The following is a 25,540-nucleotide window of genomic DNA, read 5'->3' on the forward strand; positions in this document are numbered from 1 at the left end:
CCAGGAAGTCCACAACAACTGAGTGCAAGGAGGTGTGGTCCTAACTCAGCTCAGAACTGCACATGGGACCCGTGTCCTCTGTTAGAAAAAAATAATTCGCAAGTAACCCCAGAATTTCCCAATGAGCATCCCAAGAAACGCGAGCCAGTGGGATACTTCGGGGAAGATGTTGCAGTCAAACTAGGGAAACCCCACACCGGCAACCCCTTTGTGGAAGCTTCCGTCTTATTAGCACAGGCCACACTCCCAGAGGATCCTACAGTAGCTAACCTGGCTTACTCGGCTTAAACCAGATGTTGACCTGAGAACCTTCTGAGGTCCCGCTTTGGGAACTGGCCCCAGACCATGAGACTGGGTTCGACGGAGATGCCGGGGGTGGCTGTGAGTTTCCAGAGATGACCCCCAACCCTGAAGGGCGGCCCTCCCCATCCAGCACGGACCCCCACCACCCGGCACCGTGGGGAAAGCAAGAGTCCCCCACAGCCCCGGAGGTAGGTTTCCGAAGAAACAGTCTGAGCATCGGTCGGTACACGCCAGAGGAGGACAGAAACCCCGAGGGAGGCTGGTGCAAGGTCCCCCCGCCACCCCCCTCCCAGAGCGGGACTCACCATTGGTGGTCGTGTTGACATAGTAACGCCGACCCTGAGGAGACAAGTAACTCTGCCAGCCAGGCGGAAGGAGGATAATCTGGCTTTCCTCTCCCGGCGGTGGGGGGACCATTCCAGGTTTCTGTGGAAGAGGAGAGAAAAGGTAACACACCGTGGGCACGGGGGGCTGTCGGGGTCAGGCACTCACAGGGCCTGCACCTGTGCTTGCTCTGGGGCCCCATCACTCTGCACACCCCCGGCTGCAGAACCTGAAGCCAGAGCGCCTCGGGACCCCTGAGGACAGCAGCAGACGAGGCCCCGAGGCCGGCTGTGTGAACCTACCAGAAGTAATTAACGCAAGTCTCAGCAGAGCGCGATGCAAAAGCTTCTCAGACAACACCGAGAACGGATGGAGGGCAAGGGGGTGCTTTTCTGGTCCTGTGTCCAAATCTCTCTGGGGGAGATCTGGAGAGAACCAGGCTCACAGGCCAAAACGCGACTCCCTTTTGCTCACGTGCGCTTACGGTGGGGTTTAATTCTTTTGACCAGGGGGAGCAGTGTTCTTAAAAATAAAAATCGGAGAGGTGTGCCTGGGTGGCTCAGTCAGTTCAGCGTCTGACTTTGGCTCAGGTCATGATCTCGCAGTTCATGAGTTCGAGCCCCACGTCAGCCTCTGTGCTGACAGCTCAGAGCCTGGAACCTGCTTCCGATTCTGTGTCTCCCTCTCTCTCTGCCCCTCCCCTGCTTACCCTCTCTGTGTCTCTCTCAAAAATAAATAAACGTTTTAAAAAATTTTTTTACATAAATAAGAATAAAAATCAGAGAGGGGAGCCTGTGTGGCTCAGTCGGTTAAGCATCCGACTTCGGCTCAGGTCATGATTTCACAGTTCGTGAGTTCGAGCCCCGCGCCGGGCTCTGTGCTGACAGCTCGGAGCCTGGAGCCTGCTTCGGATTCTGTGTCTCCCTCTGTGTCTGCCCCTCCTGTGCTCATGCTCTGTGTGTCTCTCTCTCTCTCTCAAAAATAAATAAACATTAAAAAAGAAAAAAAAAGTAAGCAGTGCAGACACATGGTTCCTTGGCTCTCCTGCTCCTGTATTTTCTTAAGGCTGCAAAACCACGTACATGTGCCCTGCACGCCCTCAGCAGGGACCCGGTCAATCCTAGATGCTCCCGGGACCCTGAGTAAACACGGCCTCCCCATGGCCAACTTCCGTCTCCACAGCTTTTAACCCACAGTGCGTCTTCGATTCAGTACGGACAGGTGTCCCAGCACCCGGTGCTGGACAGCGGCCAGGCGGCCTCCTCCCCAGCAGGGCATGTCCAGAATCCCAACACACACCTGATCACGTTTACCTGGACCTCCAGACACCTGCTTTGGCTCCTCCCACATCGGCAGGTGGTCAAAACACACACACAGCAAACAGTCTTATGAGGAGTCCAGTGTGCAGGTGCACACGTGTGTGTGGATAAAATATCCCACATACAGGAGATGTGCATCTTGGCTGAGTGGAGCTGGGAGTATTACAGGAATGAGGAGGCTGTGAGGCTTCACGTAAGAGAGGAATATTCTAGAACCCAGGGGGTAAGACGGCAGGCGGCTTCTGTGGAGTCAGGTGTCTTAGAGCATCCAAGAAGGGAAGGCCGTATTTGGTGCTTCTCTTAGCAGCCCCGGGGAGGAAATGGGGAGTTGTTAAAGGGTATTAAGCAAGGGTCAGAGACGGACACGGCCAGAAATAGGGTACAGAGGAGAGAGGGACCCAGAAGCAAAGGGGAAACGGCCCTCCGGCCTGGGGCTCAATCCTGACTCAGCCCCTGAGCAGCCACATGACTTGGGGAAGTGACTCAGTCAACTGCTTTTATCTGTACATCCACAAAACCGAGGGGGAAGACGGGAGCCCTGCTGTGGAAGGCGCCATGGACATGAACGATAATGCACTCAGCACCTAGGAGAGTCTCTGTCACCAAGATGCCTCATAGCTGAGGGTTCCCGGCGGGAGGGACGCGTTTAAGAGCCCAATGAGACCCGGTTTCACGCAGCCTCTGCCCCCTGGATGTGAAGTTCAGGGGCCCACAGTCCAGACTAGCACTCTACCACGTCTGAAACAATGTCACCGTTAACTGTCGCTCCTCCCCAGACCTCTGTGTCCAAGACTGTGCAATTCAAAGGGCAAAGACCCACCCGCTGGGGAGGCTAACGTGTTAAGAGGGTGACGAACACGGAGGCCGGGTGCTGAGCAGACCGCTAGCTCCTTGTGGGGTGGGGGGGGCGGTTGAGGGAGTGGAGGGAACTTCTGACCCTCCATGGCCTACCTGTGACACAGCAAACAACGACACCTGTCCCGTGTCCATGGCCACACAGTGCTTTTCGTCTTCAGAATGACTCTAGGGGCCACCTGGGTGGCTCAATAGGTCAAGTGTCTGAGTTTGGCTCAATGTCATGATCTCGCGGGCCGTGAGTTCCAGCCCTGCATCGGATTCACTCCTGTCAGTGCAGAGCCCGCCCTGGATCCTCTGTCTGCCTCTCTCTGCCCCTCCCCTTCCCTCAAAAATAAATAAACATTAAAAAAAAAAAAAAGAATGACTCTAGGGGATTCATCTAACTCTGTGGGATCAGACTAAGCCTTGGCTTCCATTATAGGACACTGATGACCACAGAGGTACCCTGACTGCCGTGAGGTCTTACCCATCTAGGAAACGCAGGATTCTCCCTGCCTGGACCCTACAGAGGACACCTGTCGGGGAGGACCTCTGATTCTGAGCCAGGAAGGGCCAACTTCAGCCTATTTCCAAAATGGGCCAACGTAGCAAAGGGTGTCTGTCCCCTATCCCCCTCCAGCACGGCTACGGCTGCCCACTCTGCCTGTCACCTCCCTGTGCTCTGCCCCCGCCCACCGGGGCAGCCACAGTTCCGCTCTCCTGAACCACATCGGGAGTCAAAAGACGCGGACGCAACTGGGTACGTACCCAGGAGAATTGAAAATGGCACCCAACGCTTACCGTAAATCCATATTCACAGCAGCACGGTCTACAACAGCCAGAAGGCAGAAACCACCCAAGGGTCCATCGACGGATGAGCGGGTCAACAAAATGGGGTGCCTCCAAACAAAGAAATACCCGCCATCAAAAGGAACGAGGTGCTGATACACGCTCCAGCACGGAGGAACCCAGAAACCAAGCTACGAGCCGTAAGCTAGAGACACAAAAGGGCCGCATACTGCCCGCTTCCATTTATATGAAATGCCCAGAATAGGGAAATCTATAGAAACAGGAGGCAGATTAGCAGTTGCCAGGGGCTCGGGAGGGAAGGGGGGAGGATGGGTACAGGGTTTCTTTTTTGGGGTGATGCAAATGTTCTGGAAGCAGACAGAGGTGATGGTCGCACAATGCTATGGGTGTATAAATACCAGCCATGATACACTGTTAGGTGTATTTCGCAACTAAAAAAAAAAAAAATCATTGTCAAGCTGTGGAGGAGGGAGAAGTCGGACTCCCCACCTACAGGCCCTGGTCGAAGAGGCCCGAACCACCCACGTTACCTCGTCGCTCATGGCCATGGAGGGACGGGCCTCCTGGGAGAGCCACCCCACAGCCATCCAGACAGATGTAGTGCAAGGAACTACCCAATAATTATGGTCTCTCTCAAGCTGCTTCTTCTAATTAGTTTCCTTCAAGTTAAATCTTTTCCTTCCTTTTGCTAGTCCTGTGGCTTCTCCCCTTCTGTCCAGGCAGCTCCCTTCCCATGGGAATAGGAACCAGCAGAGGAAGTAACACAGGCCCGGAGGTTGGGGCCCTACCTACAATGAACAAGATCGGAGGTGAAAGCGATTTCCTCCAACTCAGAAATTCTTAACCTGAGGCACAGCATGGCTTTGTGGAAATTATAAAATGCTGCCTCTTCCTCCAGATGGGCCACCCCTCTGAGCCCAAGGCTGGATTGCAGCCTCCCTTTTGTCCCTTTGTTCAGTCAACAACCTGCTCAAATGTATATGGAAAACCATCCTCAGAGAATATGAAGGAAGCTATGGATCTTCTGCCCCTCTCCCCCGCACCATGGAGTCGTTTGTGCATATACCCCCTCACTCTATTTCCTATAGAGTATCAAGAGGCTTCTAGATGACTTTAGAGCCCTAATCTAGCCGGTACTGAAGAAACACAGGAGCTCAGATCCCGTTTCTGTCCATCGGTAATGACTTTCATCATGCACCGAATGTTTATAGTGCTCCAAGGACTGGGCCACCCACATGCTTTATGCACTTATTTCTAGTTTTTACAATTTAAACCTGCCACTAAGTACAAATTGTTTCCCATTTCAAAATGAGGAATCAGAGACTGAGAGAATTAAAAAACCCATCCAACGCCGCACGGCTGATCAAATGGTTAAAGCAAACTTTAAGACACTAGCTTTGTCCTGGAGACTTCTGTCCAGCTACCTGCCTCCAGGCTACCCTCAGCCCATCTCTCCCCAGTTAGCCACAGGCGGCTGTTTGTTCACCTGGACCACCTGACCCCCCAGCTCCCATCAAGGACACAACTCAGACCTGCTTCTCCTGCCCGTCTCACAGTCTCCAAATGAGCATATGCGTTCCCAGGAGACGCGCAAAAATACCACCACCCCCACCCACGCCGTCACGTTCCGGCTGTAGGCTAACTTCCTTGTTTCCTTATTTAAAATAGTGCAACCAAGGAAACCGTCCTCTTAACGATGGCTACTGGTCCTCCTTGGGGGGGAGAAAAAGAGCAAGCAAGCAAAGTTACCCAGAGACTGAAAACACCCCCTCCCCCTTCACCCCTGCTACAGCAGCGTTTCTCAAAGCATGGTCCTGGGGACACTCAGTCGGTCCCCTGGGATGTGTGTGAAGGCACAGATTCCGGGGCCCTGATCCCACCGCCAAGGCAATCTGGAGCCTTTCCGCATGCATGCTAGGTGAGCCTGATGCTTACTGAGCTCAGAACAGGCTGGTCTGCAGCTTGAGAGAAAGCACTAGAGAGAAAACATCACTTCTGACATCAAGACTTGGAACATAAAATTTTAATAAGTGCAATTTATAAAAAAAAAAAAAAAGACAGTGCTTAGCTGCATGGCTACTTAGTACATGAAAGGCTTGGTCCCCTAGCCCAAATCCTTCTTCAAATAAGACTATTTTAAGAAAGATTTGATCTGGTCTCTGCAGCAGCCTCCAGGCAGTGCCAGCCCCCACCCTCAGCCCCCCACAGCCTCCGCCCCTCCTCAAGTTCAGCCTGGGACTCAGTCCCCACCTCAGGAGGCTTCTGGGAGCACCTGACTCTTACCTTCTGCAGACGTGAGCAAAGCGACGGTAATGGGTGGTCGTCAATTTGCTCTAGCAGCCAGATCAGACAGTTTTAAGGTCCCCCTGTTCTGCGTCTTCTCACACCCCAAGCCCAGAAGCAATAGGAACTCCAGAGAAAGGCATATCCACGGGGCCCCACACCCCCACTCCCCCCACACCCAGATCTATATATAACATCTCCCAAGTTGTCAGCCTAACGAGCCACTTTCTGGCAGACCCGTTGCCATGGCAATGACTGCTAATGAGCCGGGTGCTGTGATTGGCAGTGCTTGAAGGCTCCCCCACAAAGAACTCTCCAGCAAGTTCTCTCTTCCCAGACACACAGCCAGCCGGGACACCCAGGAGCAGCCAGGCCACGGCCGGGTGTGGCTGGGAGGCACCGGTCCCCAGGAACCACTTTGTCACTAGTGCGTCCTGAGCCGTCCAGGACCTGGTGGCCGGGTCAACAGGATGTCCACCAATTAGCAGCAGTGACAGGGGCTGCAGCCAAGAAGACCAAGCCCCAGCTGGGCTGGGGACTGGAGAGTCCGGTGTGCTGCAAACCTTTCTGCTGGACACCTGTGGAGGATGGAGAGGCTCCTACGCAAAGTTGGGGACAGCTACGGGAGGAAAGGTGCTCTCCCCCCTGCCCTTGGATCGCGACACAAAGCGCGAAGCAGGGCCACCCGCTCCCACAGTTATGCTGCCAGGGTCTGCACCCACAACAGGGGGCACCTTTGCAATCTTACGGGTAAAAGTAGTCCTCTCTCCAGCTCTCGTGGCCTTTGTGTGCAGTCTGAGCGCGACTCACAGAAAAGAGCTGGGGAGGAAGAAAGGGGCCCCTACCAGTGGATCAGTGCATTCCGGACAGTGAAATCCTCGAGAGTAGTTTTATTTATAAGCTGGTGGGGAGAGGATGGACCCTGGCAGTGTCTTCCCGTCCTTCTGAAAGGAAGGGATATGGAGACCTGTCCAGAGAGAGGAGGAGGAGGAGACCATACAACAGTGAGAAACAGACTAAGATTCAGAAAGACATGGCCACGTCCATCTTGTCCCTAGCTTTAGTCTCAGCACCGTGCCCAGAACATTGGATGGAGCGATGGAAACTTGGAATCATAGTTGAAACTGGTTCCAAACAGATCCGAGGAGGCCACTGCACCAACCAAGTAGACAGACTGGGGGGTCTAAGCAATGTGTGTGCCCCACCCGTAACAAACCCCAGCTCTTCCTGGATCCCAGTGAACGGGTTATTCAACCCTGAGTCCAGGGAGGTGGGAGGACACAAGATACTATAGTTTCTTTCGCTGTAGAGAATAAATGGAGGAACGGTATCCAGAAGCCTCAGAACAGGCACAGTCTTCTAATCATGACCTCATATGGTATCCAGACGGAAGATTCCAGGAAAATGTTTAGCAACCTCGATGGAAGGCAGGAAGATATAGCATCCATAATACAAGAGCCAAAACAACAACAACAACAACAACAACAAGAACAACAACACATCGTAGGAAGTGGACAAACTAATGCAAAGCAAGTCGGGTGGAAAAAGGAAACAAAGGCTATAAAAAGGAGACAGGAAATTAACAAAATGGTAGGGAAATTTACGAGGTAGCGACAGAGGAACATCCACATGGATTGCAACAGAATATGGAATTAATCTCGCACAAAAAGGGAAAAAAAAAGTCAGTTATATACAAAGCCAATGTTAAGAATTTTTCCTGGTATGCAAAGGAAATGGGGGAAAAATGAAAACAGAGGGACAGAAGAATAAGCCAAGAGGCAGACTTGTAGAGAGCTAGGTGCTCCTGGAGAAAAGAACCATAAACCATGGTTGATAGGAGGGAAAGGAAAAAACAAAATCCCTCAGCTAAAAGAAGACCTAGATGTGCATCGTGAAAGGAAGGTCCTGCGCTGCTGAAGGCGACATGGATTTTACAAGCCTGATGGCGGATGCGTGGAGGACGACGTATTTACACAACAAAGGTAAGGAGAAAGTCTGACAACGCTTAAGTGGGTGAAGGGTGTCCCCAGTAAAGGAGCATAAACAAAGCTGGCTTCGGGTTCTCTGTAACTGAATTTCAGAAGATACCTCCTTTTAGGGGCACCTGGGTGGCTCTCAGGTGGTTGAGTATCCAACTTTGGCTGAGGTGGTGATCTCACGGTTCGTGAGTTTGAGCCCCGCGTCGGGCTCTGTGCCGGCAGCTCGGAGCCTGGAGCCTGCTTCGATTCTCTCTGCCCCTCCCCACTCATGCTCTGTCTGTCTCTCTCTCAAAAATAAACATTAAAAAATTTTTTTTAAAAAGTGAAAAAGAAAAGATTTAGGAGTGGGACAAAATAAAGCGAGGGCACCTAGAGAAATGAAATCAAACCTCTCTTCCCACCCCAACAAGAGAACATCCTTCTTCCTCTTACTCCCGATGGCAAGGCCATCAGGTACCTGCCCCATTGGCTCCCATCCTCCGGCATCTGGATCTGCTCTCGCCGCTTTCCTGGGGAATGGCAGGTTTCCAGCCAGAAGGAATGGGATGGAAGGGCAGGACTCACTGGGGACCACAGACCTTTCTTGGTTCCAGGGGTCGTGAGTCTGACCTCCAGCCACCTTTCATTGGCCCCATGGGCAACAGGCTTCCACAGGAGTCCTGAGCTCCAGAATCCATTAAAGAGGACAGAGTGGCATCAGAGCCCTTTGATGGCTAAGGGAAAACTCAGTGGGAATCCAGGCTTCCCCGAGTCCTGATCTGCACCACCCTCAAAGCATCGCCAAGGCCAAAGCCGTGCTCGGGAAGCCAGATTGTCTGGCACGATGCCTTCCTTCCTTCTACTCCTCCGTGTGCACCATCTCTCAGGGAACGGGACCCACTCATCAAAGGCCTTGCCAGACCTCTTCATGTGTCTACTCAAACTGCTCTTATAAGAAATCACCTCGGGGCGCCTGGGGGGCTCAGTCGGTTAAGCGGCCGACTTCGGCTCAGGTCACGATCTCGCAGTCCGTGAGTTTGAGCCCCGTGTCGGGCTCTGTGCTGACAGCTCAGAGCCTGGAGCCTGTTTCCGATTCTGTGTCTCCCTCTCTCTGACCCTTCCCTGTTCATGCTCTGTCTCTCCCTGTCTCAAAAATAAATAAAACGTTAAAAAAAAAAATTAAAAAAAAAAAGAAAGAAATCACCTCTGGGGACGCCCGGGCGACTCAGTCGGTTGAGCGTCCGACGTCGGCTCAGATCATGATCTCGCGGCTTGTGAGTTCAAGCCCCGCGTCGGGCTCCGTGCTATGACATCGCAGGGCCCACTAAGGATCATCTGTCCCCTTCTCTCTCTGCCCCTTCCCCCCCACTCTTTCTTTCTCAAAAATAAACACACATTAAAAAAGAAAAGAAAAGAAATCACCTTTAACATGGCTTCCTGGAGCCCCTTAAAGGAACTTTCCAAATCAGGCTTTCATCATTTAGGTGCGAAGGTCCCCAGGACTCTTCCTCTGGCCTCACTGCTCAGGGTGAATGGATGGGGTCATGCTTGCAGCAGTAATGCACATCTCAGTGGCTGGAATCTCCCACTCACTCTGCCACACCTCCACCCCCATGAGGCGTTCCTGGATCCTATCTACAAGTGGCCGGAGGGTGACTCACTCAGGTTCCCCAGCTCCAGGCCCCCTGGAGTGTTTGTCATACTCACCCTTGCCTGCACGGGCTACCTTCTTCCATCCCATCCCCCCACCCCACCCATCCCTGCCCTCCATCCACAAAGCTGCTAGAGGGAGCCTTACACCTGTGCCACTGGTACCCACTAACAGAGGTAGATATCAATGCCATAAGAACTTTCTCCCAGCACCCACAAAGCTGCCAGCCACATGCCTGGAGCCCGCCCCGCTTTGCGTCTGGATCCTTTTGAAAGACTCAGCGAAAGTCCTGGCCGCCCTGAATATCCATCCATAAGCCCCTCAGTGCCTCCCTGGGCCTGTTTTTCAGGACTGGGCGGGAGAGGACACAGAACAATACACTCTATTTTCTGATCCTAAAAAGGAACAGAGTGATCTGGTTAACCAGGAATTTTGATTAACACAATTACAATCTAGTCTGTGCAAGAGTACAGGAAGTCAGCCCTCACGGGAAAGCTTGCTAAGCTGGAAAACATGGGGTCCCCAGTGGGGCAAGTCTGCGAACGATCCTGCAAAACTCCAAGGCTGAGTCAGGCGGCCCCTCCTGTGTCAGAAGCCAAGTCATGGCCCTCAAGTGCCTGGGGTCAAGCAGTGGAGGGCAGGAAGGAATCCATCATGTAGGAAGTGACTTCTATTCGGGTCTTACGCACATTCCTGTGTGAGCCCTTCCTCGACTGATGCCGGAGAAAGACATTTCCGTGACTGTTGCACCTGCCGTCCGGATACAAGACAGAGGGGCCGAGGTACAGGGTTCTGGAGGAGACGGTGCAAGGAACGAGGAACCCTGGATGTCAGCCAACACCTCCTTTCTGAGAGGGCTCGTGCTCTTTTGCTGGTGGCCATCCGTCCAGCAACACTGTACAGCATGACAGGGATCCAAGAGATACCCACTCGTCACCATCTCTCAGAACCATCTCCGCACTGACCAAACAACACCATGGGGCCCCCGGGCGGCTCAGCCAGCGGAGCGTCTGACTCTCGGTTTCGGCTCAGGTCTTGGTCCCATGGTTCATGAGCTCGAGCCCCGCGTTGGTCCCATGGTTCATCTCGCAGTTGGTGGGTTCGAGCCCCGCGTCAGGCTCTGTGCTGACAGGTCAGAGCCTGGAGCCTGCTTCGGATTCTGTGTCTCCCTCTCTCTCTCCCCTTCCCCTGCTCACACTCTGTCTCTCTCTCAAAAATAAAAAATAAAAGGAACAGTTCCAGGGATAAGACGAGAAGCTGTACCCTGGAGCCTGGAGGGGCTTGGGAAACCCCAAAGAAAGCCTGTTAACTTCTTGCCCCACTTCTAAGATCGATCTGTTTGGCCCTGATGTTTCAAAGCTATAAAGGGCGAGCGAGGCAGCATGATCCTGGCAGACTGTTCCAACTTCTGGCCCCTAATCAGGAAAACCTGAATGATGCTGCTCACCAGCTTGTAACGAACAAGGCCATTTTATTCCAACTCTCCACTTCAAGGGATGCTGGCTCCGTTCCTCCTATCCCCTCTCCGGCAGATAAAAACAGCACGGGCCATTCTGATGTCCTACCTCCAACCTCTGGACTTACAGAAACCCTCGGCTTCTAGAAAGCACGCAGGCCTGGGCCCAGACCGTGTTCCCAGACAGCGAGTTGTAATTTACACAGTTCCCTTTGCCTCTCTGGGCCCCCGTTTCCTCATCTGTTAAAACCGGCCCTCCAACACCAGGGTCCTATGACCCGAGGAACACATTTCGTAACGGGGCCCAAAACCACCGCAAAGGAAATTTCAAGGCATTTAAATGACCGGCGCAAGCTTGCAAAAGGGTCAGGCACATACCCAAGAGAGGACAGAGACCTCCCAACAAGATGAAATATTACCTTCCTCCCACACCCCCCCCCCCGGCATGTTTCCCCAAAATGTTTTTTGGTCCAGAGAAGGAAAGTTTGCTCAACCAAACCCTACTCGGAACTCGGGGGGGAAAGATGTGCTATCTGAGATGCCAGTAAAGTGATTTTACAAAAATCGGAAATCACGAGCATGTATGCCCCAGGGGCGCCTGGGTGGTTCAGCCGGTTAAGCATCCGACTTCGGCTCAGGTCATGATCTCGCGGCTCGTGGGTTCGAGACCATGTCGGGCTCTGTGCTGACAGCATAGAGCCTGTTTGGGATCCTCTCTCTCTCCCTGTCTCTGCCCCTCCCCGACTTGTACTTTCTCTCTCTCTCTCAAAAAATAAACTTTTAAAAAAATGTTTCAAAAAAAAGGAAAGAAAATTTATGCCCAAACCAGGATACTAACTTGTATTAAACCCATACGGGAACCTCAAGCCCATACGGGAGGGCTGAACTCATTCTTCTCTTCCCCTTTATTCCAAGTCACTGTCTGGGCCTCTTTAGGGCTGATCATGTCCCTATGAAATAGGTGGGCTGGGGTTTAGCACTCCTCTTAGTTGCGAAGGATCTCAAAAGGTAACCTAGATTTTCCATACTGGTTAACACCAGTAACGATATCCATTATCCTGCCCTGGGAGATGCTTCCGCAGGATATTTTGACGATCATTCACCAGCAGTGCAGCTCCCGGTAGGGAGAGGACCCCTGGCCAACACTCGATATTGGGGGGGGGGGGGAATGGCAGGGCGGGGAGAAAAGGAAATACTACTGAATCCCCCTCCCCAGCCTTCCTTTAGTATTAGGGTACAAAAACCCCAGGGGCCTCACGCCATTGTTTCTAGAACAATGTCCTCAAGTCCTTCTGCCCCTGCAGGAAACCCCGTACCCACATTTACCAAGCATTCTGTTGCCTTCAGAATGGACTTCAGAAGTTCAGAAGAGAGGAAAGGAGCTGAAAGCCGCTGGCTCAGAGAGTCACAGGCTCAATACCTCACGCAAAGCAGCCTGCCCGCCACAAAGGGGATCCAAGGGCAGGGGCCACCGCCGTAGCCCCCAGATGCTCAGGGACACAAGCCGGCTTCTGCGGGGAGTCGGTGCCACTATAAAGAATGGCAGGCTAGGGCCGCCTGGGTGGCTCAGTCGGTTGAGCGTCCGACTTCGGCTGGGGTCATGATCCCAAGGCTCATGAGTTTGAGCCCCGCGTCGGGCTCTGTTGCTGACAGCTCGGAGCCTGGAGCCTGCTTCGGATTCTGTGTCTCCCTCTCTCTCTTCCCCTCCTCCCCAACTCTGTGTCTCTCTCTCTCTCAAAAATAAACATTTTTTTAAAAATGGCAGGCTGGAACCCATTGGGGCACAAAGTGGGGGTCTGACGGCCCACCTGTGGCTGTGATCCAGCTGGTTCAGCTTGGCGGCTGCCAGGTGCAGGTTCACGGGCACCAAAACTCCAGGGGCAGCATGTGTGGTCACCAAGGAGGTTCATCTCAGCCACCGTGTGGCACAGCGCTCCAAGTGGCTCCACTCAAAGACCTGTGACCGCGGGCTGGCTCCCAGAGAGTCCTGGCTGGTTCTGAACCATAGGCACTGGAGGCAGAGGAAGGCTAACAGAGGCGGCAACGGTCTCCATGGGTCAGCAAGGGGCGCCCTTGCAACAACCCAGCTCAGCCGACCTTTCTGAACTCTGCTACGGGTCCCAGATAGATGGCGACAGCCGAGGACATCGCTGTCCAAGGCTGGGACCCACCCCCCCCCCGACCCCGCACCGCTCTGTAGCTCCTGCGGAGAATGTGAGAGGTGCACAGGGAGGCCCCAGTGCCTGGCCGCGGCCGCTGCCTTGCTGTGAGATCTTGAGCAAGCAATTCCTCTCTGCCGGGAGGCCTCAATTTCCTCATCTCGAAAATACAGAAGTTGGACCAGATGGTCTCCAAGGGTTTCTCAGGTTTCCCTTTCTTTCCTTCCTCTCTTTATATATTCTAATACTCAATAATTCTGGATGTTGGTCTTAATCTGTCTGCTTTAAGGACGCGCAGCTTTTGCAAGAGGGAAAAAAAGTCACATTCAAGTACAGACGCAGGTTCAGGGGCACGAGAGCGGACCCAGCACGCTGCCTGGGCCCTGAACACCTGCGATTCTGCCTCACGACCTCAGAGCACCGTGAATTCTGGTGAGTTCTTCCATCCTGATGGGCCTGTCAGCCCCTTCCCAGTCATTCCAAGAATCACACACGATTGAGTTCTACGTGCTCAGCGACCAGATTCCTGACATCCTGGACTTTCCCCAGAAGCTGGGATTCACCCCGCATCCAGCTCAGGCTTGTTCTGAGCCTGGTAGCAGATAGCTGTTCCCCACACACACCGGGACTCGAACAGTCCACCTCAGCTCGGGCACCGCAGGCCTCAGTCCCTGCCCGAGAGCTTACCTGAGCTCTCCCCGTGCTCCCTGGAGGTCCCTTAGGGTACATCTTCTTTGCTGATCCCTTCTTCCCCAGGAACATCCCTGCCATGGCCTGCAGCCAGGGCCAGACCCCCGGAACCCCCAATGCTCCCCAACATTCCACCAGAAGGTGACTGGTAAGTCTGCATTCTTTACAAACATCATCCCCAAAGTGGGGCCCCGGCACCAGGAGCACAGCTGTCCTCTGGGAGCTGGCCAGAAATGCAGAGTCCCAGGCTCCACCCCAGCACCAGACTCTGTATTTTAAAGGTCCCTGGGTAATGCGGATGCACTTTAACCTTTGAGAAGCCCAGCCGTGAACTTCCCAGGTGCCCCTGGATGACAAGTCCCATCTCCCTCTTCCTGGAACAGGTTCAGACCTCCATCAGAAGCCACACCAACATTCCAGATGCCATCTGACCCTGTCAGCAGGAGAGAATATCCTGGAAGAAGGCTCTGTGCAGAGACAGACTAGCCTTCCCCTACAAACTGGACGCCCCCCTCTCCCAAGCTATCCACAAAACCTCCAGAGAGTGGCCACTAGAGTCTTGGCTGATGTGAAGTCCGTCTTCCCAAGAAAGGCAGGTGTCTAACTTCCAGAGGCAGGAAGGTTGGTGCAATAAGGCTATTCCACTGTTGCATCTCAGGAGAGCATCTGTGCATGACCCTAAGCACGGCCACCACTGCCACCTCCAGCAAACGGGACAGAAAGCGCCCAGCCCGGAACCACAGCACAGATGCCAGGTTCCCCGGGCCGATCCTCGATGACCTTGGCGGGAGCTTTCCCCTTAGAGTGCCCCACCTAGAACGTGGCCATGGGTACGTGGTGGGTGGGCAGGCAGGGAAGAGCCAAGCTTCACATTTGGGAGAAGCAAGGGAGGCAAGATGTGGACTCCAGTCCCCACAGTCCACGCCACCACAGGGTCACACGCCTCAACCACACCGCTCGCCAGGTAACCAGGGAGCCGACTCCCTCTCTCTCCGTGAACAGTCCCTTGGGCACCTTCCTCCTCCTCCCTTCCCCATCTCGCACGCACCAGGGCCCTGGCTTCTCCTCCCCCTGCTCCTGCCTTGGGCCCGTCACAGGTCCCCACACGGCCCCGAGCAGACGGGGCCCCCAGGCCTTCTAAGCCCTACCGTCAGAGCCCCCACTCAGAGGTTCTCAGAACCGCTTTTTAAAGATATCAAAGTTATTTCAGAAACACTCAGAAAAGGCTGAGGTCACACCTGCAGGCGAGCCGAATTGATCCTTACCATCAGAGAAGAGCGAATCTTCCCGGAGGGGCTGCTAGCTCAGAGGAGAGTCCTGGGTCCCATGTGAGGTCCCCAGACGCGAGGCCAGGCCCCTGCCAGCTTCCTCCCCATGGTACCCTCTGCAGGAACTAAGACTGATGCAAGTGGCCTCCCCGGGGTCACTGCTCAGGGCACCCCGGAGGGCGTGCCTGTGGCTGTGTGCTCTGCTCTTTTTTCACAAAGAACACACGACATCACACAGTTCCTTCCAAATCTGCTCCAGGTCCGGCGAGGAAATCATGGGCGCATTCTGGACTTTCCAGTTGCAAAGTTTCTGGAGGCTTCCCCTCCCCCCCGCCCCCACCACTCTCTTTTTTCCCCTTTCTCAGCTAAAAAAAAGTTGGCCAAGGTCACAACATACAATGGCCAAGCTTGTGTCACTGACCAGATGCCTCCCACCCCCCTAGGCCCGTAGACAAGACCTCCTTTGTCCACTGGATTTTGGGCAGGACTCCCTAGGCCTGCCCAAGCCCTGCTGGGGAATGTTCCGCCAACTTCTTCCCAACCCTAAGTCACGGCTCTGGCCTCGGCCCCAAGCCCCAGCTGTGTGAGTGAACCCAAGGCCAGATAAAAACCAATATAACAAGAATGGAGAACGCTCCCCCAAAGAACCATTGTGTCAGACCCTTCCAGGGCTGAATAGCCAGTGTCCCCAAGACGAGGGTCCCCTGCCTTCGCTCTGTCCTCACCGCCTCCAAACCTGGACAGACAGCAAGTGACAAAGAGGGGCAATGCCATGCATCTCAGAGGAAAGGGGCTCTAGGATCACAGAATCGTTAGCTACGAGGGAAGGAAAGATTGGACCCTGAACGCAATATGGCGCCCACCAACTAAAGGAGTTCAGGCAAGAGACTTGGATCCTGGGTAGAGCTATCAAATCACTCCATTCAGACAGCTTTTAGGAGCAGCTGAAGGTTTAGCACTTAAAGTCCACGCATTCCTTTTTTTTTATTTTCTTGTTGTTATTGTCAAAGTTTATTTACTTATTTTGAGAGAGAGAGAGAGAGAGAGAGAGAGGGAGAGAGAGTATGCGATCACACTCGAGTGGGGGAGGAGCAGAGACAGACAGAGAGAGAGGATCCAAAGCAGGCTCCATGCGGTCAGTGCAGAGCCCGATGTGGGGCTCAAACCCACGAACTAGGAGATCATGACCTGAGCTGAAACCAAGAGTCAGAGGCTTAACCGACTGAGCCACCTGGTGCCCCTGAAATCCACACATTTCTGTGTCTGCTTTAAATGTAAACCTTTGTGATTTTAGGAAAGGAGTCTTTATATCAGAGTAAATATGGTTTTCCAGAGGGACCAAGAGGGCTCAAGGTCTGGATGGTCTCCTATAAAATAGCATTCTCTCAAACATTTGGTGTATTTCTGATGAGATTTCAATGCCAACTCCTCGGTCAGGGGGCAGGAGAAGAAATCAGAATGCTTACCTACGGAGAGAGTCAGGGGAGCCCTTGTGGGTTCACACCTATTCTCTGTGATGCCCAGGGCGTCAGATTTCTTCAAGTGTAAGGGGGAAATGATTACAGAGTTTTTCTCAAAAGGTCGTTGGGAGGGTTCGGGGGGAAATCCACGTAAACACGGAGCACACAGCAAACAGGACCAAGATACCCGATAAAAGCCCGCTGCTGTTTTTGTTCCTATGGGCAGTGGCTGAAAAAGCAGGAGCTGAGGTTTCCCCGGACCCACAAGACGTTTACAGTGAATGAAACCAAAGACCAAACAACCCAATTAAAAACCAAAAACAAAAACAAAACGGGCAAAGGGCATTTCCCCAAAGGGGACAGACAAACAGCACTAAGGGCACGTGAGAAGGTGCTGCATCACTAATCCCCGGGGAAGTGCCAACAAAACCCACAACGAGGGATCGCCTCACACCCATCAGGATGGCTACTATAAACCGACAAATAAAAACACGAAGGTCAGAAAAGAACAGGCAGGTGGAAAAATCCTTGCTGGAGGGAACGTAAGATGACACAGACATAATGGGACAGAGTCAAGCAAAAACTCAAAGAGCGAAACACAGAATTACCCTAAGACCCAGGAATTCCACGCCCAGGTATACACCCCAGAGAGCGGGAAAGCAGGGATTCCGATACCTGCACACCCCGCTGTACCGCAGCACCGTTCGTAACAGCCCCAAACATGGAAACAACGCAAGTGTCCATTCATGGATGAATGGGCAACCCAAACGTGTTGTGTATAGACAGTGACATGTTAATTCGATCTTAGAAAGAAAGGAGATTCTGGTATGGATGGACCTACCAGCAGCAGGCTAAGTGAGATAAGCTAGTCAAGAAAAGGCAAATGCTGTAGGATCCTACTTGTATAGAAGAGAACAGTTAAATTCACGGAGAGAGAAAAGAGCATGGCGGTTGCCAAGGGCCAGGGGACGAAGGGGGGACTGGGAGTTAGTGTTTAATGGGGACAGAGTTTCCGTGAATAAGGTGACAAACCCCGCGTGGGGCTCTGTGCTGACAGCTCAGAGCCTGGAGCCTGCTTCAGATTCCGTCTCTCTCTCTCTCTCTCTCTCAAAAATAAATAAATATTAAAACAAGTTTTTTAATGGTTAAAATGTTATGTATATTTTACCACCACACACGCACACGTCTGCATACCACAGAGATAATTTAGATCAAGGGACCCCGGCCAGTGTGACATCAGCCATATCACAGGAGATACAGGTGGGGGGACAGAACCTCCAGGGAAGGTGAAACGTGTGTCCAGAAAGGGAAGCCGCCCCAGCTTGTTGGTGAAGGCCGACAAGAAGACAAGGCCCGGGTATCTGTAAGCAGGGCTCACTGTGGTCCGTCTGATGTTCGATCTTGGGGAAACTGAGGCAGCATGGCCAGCATCTTAATGTCAATCATTGGCTTCTTTGCTCAGGGGTGTGCACACTCAAAGCCCCCCCTCCCCCAAGGGCCAATGGCAACGTGCCTCTCCCCGGACACATCAACTCCTTCCTTTCTGTGACTGTGTTCCACCTTTCTGGACTTCTCCCCCCCCCCCCACCAACACACCCCCAGACACAGAGCTCCCCCCTTCCTTCTCAAAGTCCAGGGTGGCTGCTCCAGGGGCCCACATCTCCTCTCCACTTGTCAGGCTCTAATCTGCTGCAGGGATGGTAATGAGTTCTCTTGAGTACTTGCTCTGGGCCAGACATCGTCCTAACTGCTTTCGAGTGTCCTGTGTCCTATAACCGGTCCAACAAATCAAGAGGAAATTTCCAGAATCGTCCCCAGTTAATAGAGGAGAAAACAGAGGCCCTTGGGATGGGCCAGGAAGGGTGGGTAGGAGACTGAGCTAAGGGGATGATACTCCAGGCCATGTGGCCACAGGACCGAAGGCCCAGAGAGAAAGCAGTGTGGGCGGGCTTGAGGATTCACGGCCATGGAAGGCGCAAGAAGGAGTAGTTATGGACGGAGTCCAGTTGTGGGAGGCCATGAGGGCACCAAGACTAGGGATTCAGACTCCCTTGTATAAACCAGAAAACACGGACGCATCTTGAGTAAAGGAAACACCACCAATGTTGTGCTTTGGAGAACAACACCAGGGTGTAAAAAAGATCAAATGTCAGGGAGAGACTAGAGGCAGAAAAGGGGTTATGGGATCCCTCCCCTCCTTTGTCTCTCTTAAATGGGAGGCTTAAGTCTACATTCGTAAACCAAGAAGTAAAGAGTCCTCCAAGGGCTGAGGGCCTCTCCCCTCTGTGATGTGAGAGGGGACAGGCGGGTCCCTGGTGGTGACCACACCCTGACCTTGGAGGTCAGCCCCCTGCCGTCAGAATGCAGGGATAGAAGCCTGTCTCCTCTCTGCTCCTGGAAACGGGCTCCCAGCCACGCAGGAGAAGGTTAACATCAAAAACTTCAGGGGCGCCTGGGTGGCTCAGTCGGTTAAGTGTCCGACTTCAGCTCAGGTCACGATCTCGCGGTCTGTGAGTTCGAGCCCCGCATCAGGCTCTGGGCTGATGGCTCAGAGCCTGGAGCCTGCTTCCGATTCTGTGTCTCCCTCTCTCTCTGCCCCTCCCCCGTTCATGCTCTGTCTCTCTCTGTCTCAAAAATAAATAAATGTTAAAAATTAAAAAAAAAAAAAAAAAAACTTCATCTGCACCCAGAGAGCCGAGACCCTCCTCTTCGTTCCTTCAGGTTTGGCAGAATTCAAATACACGCACACACTCTCGCAGCCCGTAACTTTTTGGTTTTATAGCAGCAAAGAGGGGGCAGTTTTAAGGTTCTTCAGCCCTGCCACCTCTCTGACACTGCATCGTACACGTGAATAGGATACGATCACAGACAATAACGCACCCCAATAGGCAACACGCAGAAATTGCCATCGCCACTCCCGGGATGGCCTCCAGCCAACGGCGAGGGGCCTTTCTGGGCCACGATAAAACAGGAGGCTAATCTGCTCTGACCTGAGCTAAGCAGAGACCAATCAGAGCCCTGCAGATGTTTTCTTCTGTAAGGGTTTGCCGAAACAGATACCTCGGGGAGCGTAAGACTCATGAATACCTTCTCACGGGTTTACTGTTTGTGGTTATCCTAGCGTCTCCAACCAGAGGCCCCTCGCGTTTGGCTTTATCGATGGTCTTCTATCATTGTCACTTATAAAAAGCACACAACATTCTTCCCCTTCTGGTCTCTGCAAATGGGTAGGTTTCTACATGAGAAGCCATAAGAGATGGTGGGAAACCGATGATCCCCAAACATAAAGACTGACAATCATTTCCACCGAGCTCCATTTCCCTGAGTTTCATGGAGTCAGATGCAGCCAACCTCCTTGTTATTATTCTTTGTTTCAGCCGAGTTTGAAGACTGTCAACCAACACAGGCCACGTGCGTGCGCTGTGGTCCCCCACCCTCTGCAGCACACATCACGTCGTCTTATAATGATAATGGATATGGGAGACTGGCTACGGCCACGATTCACTTTCTGTAAATGCTCTGTAGCCATGACGGGGAAAATCCTTCACCAGACTGTGCGGTCTCTGGGGTGCGGGGTCTCGAAGATGCTCCCAGGCTGACAGGCAGCCCCCCTCGGCCACAGGATCAATCGGGCGATCTTTGCCCCGCTGCTGTTGTGGAAGATGAGGGCAGGTGTAACACAAAGGGACTTGGCTTGTGCAATGTGGAAGATACGGCACAGACATACACGACTGAAAAACAGAAATAACTACACAAGGGAGTCTATCAGAAGTGCCAAACGAGAAGCCGGCAGACAATAAGAGCTTTCAGAATCCAGAGGAGGGAGGGACCATTTTCGGCTGGGACGGTCAGAGAAGGCTTCTTAGAAGACACAGAAGTTTCCTGACAACAGGGGTGAAAAGGAAGGGCCTGACCAGAACAGAAGGACGTTAAGTGAGAAGTACAATCGGCCTTGGGAACTGGGCAGACGTGGGGGATGTGGGAGGAAGTAAAAGTCAGTTCTGAAGGGGACGAGAGAAGCCGGAACCGGTCCCCGGGGAGACCCATCCGGCCATGGTGGAAGCCACTTTGGGGACATGGGTAGAGTTCACTGCCTACACACTCAAGTTCCAAGAGCTTGATCGGGGCACAACTGGGCTGAGTCTGGCCCTTGACACGCGGAGCTGTGCTATCTGCCCAGAGACGGGGTGCAGTCTTCCGGGTGGACTCAGAGTTCATAAAGAAAGAATGGATTGCGGAGCCCTGAGGTGGGCTCACTTATGCAGCAGAATTATTAGATCCTTCATGGGGTGCCTGTGTGGCTCAGTCGGTTGAATATCTTGACTCTTGATTTTGACTCAGGTCATGATCCCATGATCGAGCCCCACATCAGGCTCCAAATTGAGCGTGGAGCCTGCTTGAGCTTCTCTCTCTTTTTCTTTCTCTCTCTCTCTCTCTCCCAAAAATAAAAATAAAATAAAATAAAAAATATAAAATAAAATAAAGTGAAATAATAAAATGTAAAATGAAATAAAATATAAAATAAAATAAAATATAAAATAAAATATTAAATAAAAAATAAAATACTAAATAAAATAAAATATAAAGTGAAATAATAAAATATAAAATGAAATAAAATATAAAAGAAAAAAAAAGAAAATATAAAGTAAAATGAAATAACACTACCAACAAAGAAAGACTGCCCCCTGACACTCCTTGGGCCCAATCCCTCCTCCCGAGAGCCCTCCATTAGCACATAAGCATGCCTCGGTCCCCTCTCCGAGACCCTCCAAGGCAAGGACGGCCTTCGTCCTTTCTTCCCTCCAATGCAGCCCGGTGCCTCACACTCAGGGGCTGGCCCCATGATGGAAAACGAATGGAAGGGAGTTCTGGGAATGAGTCACAGAAAGCAAATAAGGACGGGATCAGAAGAAGAAATAGGTAGCTGTGTCCACGTGAGACGCGGAAGAAAACACTCCCTGACTATGGGGAGGATGGTCCCCCCGCTGCCGATTCCAGAAAAAGGAGCATGGGAGTGAGGTGGGTGTGGAAATCTGGTCCCGAGCACGCAAGGAGCTGGTGAGCCTGAGGACACACAGGGACAGGAGGCAAGAGACTGAGACAGATGCCACTGTAGAAGAAGGTGAGGACAGAGGACAGTGCTGTATTCAGTGGCTGGCCCAGGCCCACTCGGCCCACGGATGGCTCTTATGAGGTGCCTGCACTCAACGTGGGTGGGTCCGAGGTCCCTCTAACGGTTTCCATGTGTCCATCCCATAAAAGACTCCCAAAGTCAAGCAGACATATCAGAAACGGCACCCACTCTAACAGGCTGCATCGAGACCCCAGAGATACTTTGCTCTATGTCTCCCAAACTCCAGCTTAACGTCCCCCTGCCCCAGATCTGCCTTCGCTATGTATCAGCTGTACTATTATTTACCCAGAGTTGTTTGTTTTTAACCTGTCTTATAACGAGATTGACTGTAACCTGGTCCTAAGCCATAACATCCATGAAACATGGGATTTTCCCCTCCATGACGTGCTTAAATAAACAGCACTCAAGAACTGCCACCCCAACAGGTCTACGATCCCCGTGCCTAGCCTTGGGGGTACAATGAGCCCAACTTGGCGAAACACCGTCTCAGGCCACGTGTAAAATTACCATTTTTACAGCCGTGAGTTGCTTTATAGGAGTTCTTTTTTGAAACCTGGCAAGCCAAGTTTAAGTTCTCCGCTAACCCCAGGCCCACGAAGGCAGGAGCGAGGTCCCGAGTGTGTGCCCAAGTCACCGCTGGGAGGCCCAGGAGGACCGTCAAGGGAAAGGCAGAGAGGACATCCCGTTAAGGGCCACGTGACAGTGCTGCGGGCACCTCTGTCACTTCCCTATTGAAGGAGGCGAGGAGGGGGAAAGAATGGGAAGGAAAAAATAAAACTTGCATAAGCTTCAAAAAAGGAAAGGGTGGGGGCGCTTGGATGGCTCAGTCGGTTAAGCGTCCAACTCTTGCTTTTGGCTCAGGTCCTGATCTCATGGTTTGTGAGTTCAAGCCCCACGTCGGGCTCTGTGCTGACAGTGTGGAGCCTGCTTGGGGTTCTCTCTCTCTCTCTCTCTCTCTCTCTCTCTCTCTGCCCCTCCCCTGCTCATGCTCTCTCTCTCTCAAAATAAATAAGCTTAAAAAAAAAAAAATAGTGGACAATCAGAATCAAAAAACAAACAAACAAACAAAAAACCCCGAAACCTTGAGGACCATTAGGCCAGTGGAGCGAATGGGGACAGTCTTACAATCCAGAGACTGGTTGTGGGAAAAGACTAGTATTTTATACCCTCCTCTGTCTCTGTGTCTAATTTGAGATGTGGGACCTGCCCCCACCTGAGCACTGAGGCTGCCCGAGAACCTTTCTTCCCTCCCCACCATCCATTCCAGCTGCAGTGACTTCCAGAAAGCAGCTGAGCAGGGGGCTCGGTGGCGGGGGGGGGGGGGGGGGACCATTCTGAAGGCGTGTATCCCACAGGCCAGGCCCAGTGAATTCGCCGAGCAGCAGCACACAGGCCTGGAACCAGGGAACCTATGCTCGCTCACGCCCGCCACTGCTTGGGAACCTCAGGGAGGCAGGCGGCCAACAGCAGGACACAGGGGGGCCCCCAGTTTGAAAGCCAGAACTGGGCTGCGAGATGCGCGTATCACCGAACGTACGGGGACCTCAGAAGAGATTCAACCCTCCCCCGCATGCACACAGGGTCAAGGCCAACGACACGTCACACGTACCGCGTCTGGTGGTTGTATGCAAGGTCAGCACAGATGTGGCCTTGTCTGAGACTAGAAAGGGGCACGGGAACGTGGGGAAAAGCGTGAGGAAGCACCGACCCAAGGGCTCGAGGAAGAGCACATCTCAGAAGGCAATTCAGAAGACAACACGGGGAAACTGCTAGAAAGCAGGCAGTCGTAACTCTCGTTGAAAGAGGAACAGAAAATCATAAACGGAAGAAGCCAGCCAAAATAGAAAGGATGACACAAGCAAGAAGAGAAGGGTAAGGATTATACCAAAATTGCTCACCTAAAGCCACATGAGTGCTTGTGGGCAAAAAAAAGATTAAAAAAAAAAAAAAAGTTAAATCAATAAAGTGCAGGTTACACTGAAAAGAATATCCCCCAATGGCAAAGTTAAAAAAAAAAAAAAAAAGGCAATGTACTAAGTGTAAGAGGCATTTCGTTAGAAAAGACCAGACCAGGGGTGCCTGGGTGGCTCAGCCGGTTGAGTGTCTGTCATTGGCTCAGGTCATGATCTCACAGTTTGTGGGTTCAAGCCCCACATCAAACTCTGAGCTGACAGGGTGGAGCCTGCTTGGGATTCTCTCTCTCCCTCTCTCTCTCTCTCTCTGCCCTTCCCCTGCATGCACACACACTTTCTCTCTCAAAATAAATTTCTGTCTCTCTCAAAATAAATAAACAAACACTTAAAAAAAAGACCAGACCTGGGGCTCCTGGGTGGCTCTGTTGGTTGAGTGTCCAACTTCAGCTCAGGTCATGATCTCACAGTCTGTGGGTTCGAGCCCCGCGTCAGGCTCTGTGCTGACAGCTCAGAGCATGGAACCTGCTTCGGATTCTGTGTCTCCCTCTCTCTCTGACCCTCCCCCGTTCATGCTCGGTCTCTGTCAAAAATAAATAAACATTAAAAAAAAAAAAAAAAAAAAAGACCAGACCAAATAGACTAAAATCAATAATCAAATGCACAAATAGCTAAAGACAATTTAAAACTTCTTTTCAATGTTTTATTTATTTTTGAGAGAGACAGAGACAGAGTGTGAGCAGAACCCGAAGCAGGCTCCAGGCTCTGAGCTGTCAGCACAGAGCCCACGCGGGGCTCGAACTCACGGACCGTGAGGTCATGACCTGAGCCAAAGTCATTGCTCAACTGACTGAGCCACCAAGGCGCCCTGATAATTTTAAAAGTCATGCACACAAACCAGCAAAGAGAAAGGTTACCTGGGAAATCCGTTTCTCCTCAGACTTTTCTTCTGCTCCTGCTAAGACCACTTCCCACTGGAACCCATGCTCCATAAGGCAGGGACTGATCAGGGCCTGGCGTCAGCCCTGTGAAAGTGCTAGAAAGTGCTAGAAAATGCTAGAAGGCATATCCCACCCAAGTCAAAGCTTCGGGGGGTGGTGGTGGTCGTTTTGTTCATCACTATGGGAGTTCAATAAACTTTTGTTGAATGATGAAACAAAATGAGCTTCAAATAGAAGAGTTTTTTGGGGGCACCTGGGTGGCTCAGTCAGTTAAGCATCTGACTTTGGCTCAGGTCATGATCTCACAGTTCGTGAGTTCGAACTCCACGTCAGGCTCTGTGCCGACAGCTCGGAGCCTGGAGCCTGCTTCCGATTCTGTATCTCCCTCTCTCTCTGCCCCTCCCCTGCCCATGCTCTGTCTCTATTTCTCTCAAAAATAAATAAACATTTTTTTTTAAATAGGAGTTTTTTTTGTTCCAAACATCTGAGCTCCAAGATGCACGTGTCCAGCCCGATCGTATTACTATTTCACACGAAAGAGACAGAAAAGGTTCTCCAAGCATGCACCCCCCAGACCCTCCAGGCACTGAGAGAGAAGTCAACATGAGGACGATGACGATGGGAAGTCACCGCATCGATGCACCTGTGAGGCCTCTCTTACTCAGTGCAGACCCCCAATTCAGAAATCAGGCGAACGGGTTTTCCGGCTCGTGCCCAGTGTCTCCCTCGGCCCTCCTCCTCTGCTTTGTGCCCACCCTGGAACCGGGCTCCGTATTTCTCCCGAGACATCCTGCAAGGCCAGCACAGATGAAGCCTCCCACTCCGTGTGGGGAGCACCACTCACCGAGGCGGTCTTTTCTGCCCAAGCACACGCTGACCCTGGGGTGGGTACTGGAGCTTTGGAGGCACTGGCTGGAAGCATCACTGAACAGAGTCTCTGTCTCTCCTCCACCCAAGCACCCAAGCAACGCAGCACATGTAAAGCATCACAGTGGCCACTCTGTCTGCCAAGGAGCTAGAAGATATTTAAAACTCAC

General features: G+C 52.3%; 1 protein-coding gene across 10 annotated transcripts in view; it reads right to left on the reverse strand.

Annotated features, from left to right (window-relative positions):
• Positions 1-25,540, reverse strand: part of GAS7 (growth arrest specific 7) — a 216,248-nt gene that overhangs the window by 86,708 nt on the left and 104,000 nt on the right. For 7 of the 10 annotated variants that reach the window (XM_027047361.2, XM_027047367.2, XM_027047369.2 and 4 more), the window contains exon 2: positions 609-729. In XM_027047361.2, coding sequence (XP_026903162.1) covers positions 609-729 — 121 coding nt within the window. Of the gene's footprint in view, positions 1-608; positions 730-5,876; positions 6,027-12,749; positions 13,109-15,055; positions 15,341-25,540 lie in introns of those variants that run through there. The other 3 variants (XM_027047364.2, XM_027047362.2, XM_027047366.2) reach the window with 3 other exon arrangements.

This window comes from Acinonyx jubatus, chromosome E1 (genome assembly GCF_027475565.1).
Source record: "Acinonyx jubatus isolate Ajub_Pintada_27869175 chromosome E1, VMU_Ajub_asm_v1.0, whole genome shotgun sequence".
NCBI lineage: Eukaryota > Metazoa > Chordata > Mammalia > Carnivora > Felidae > Acinonyx > Acinonyx jubatus.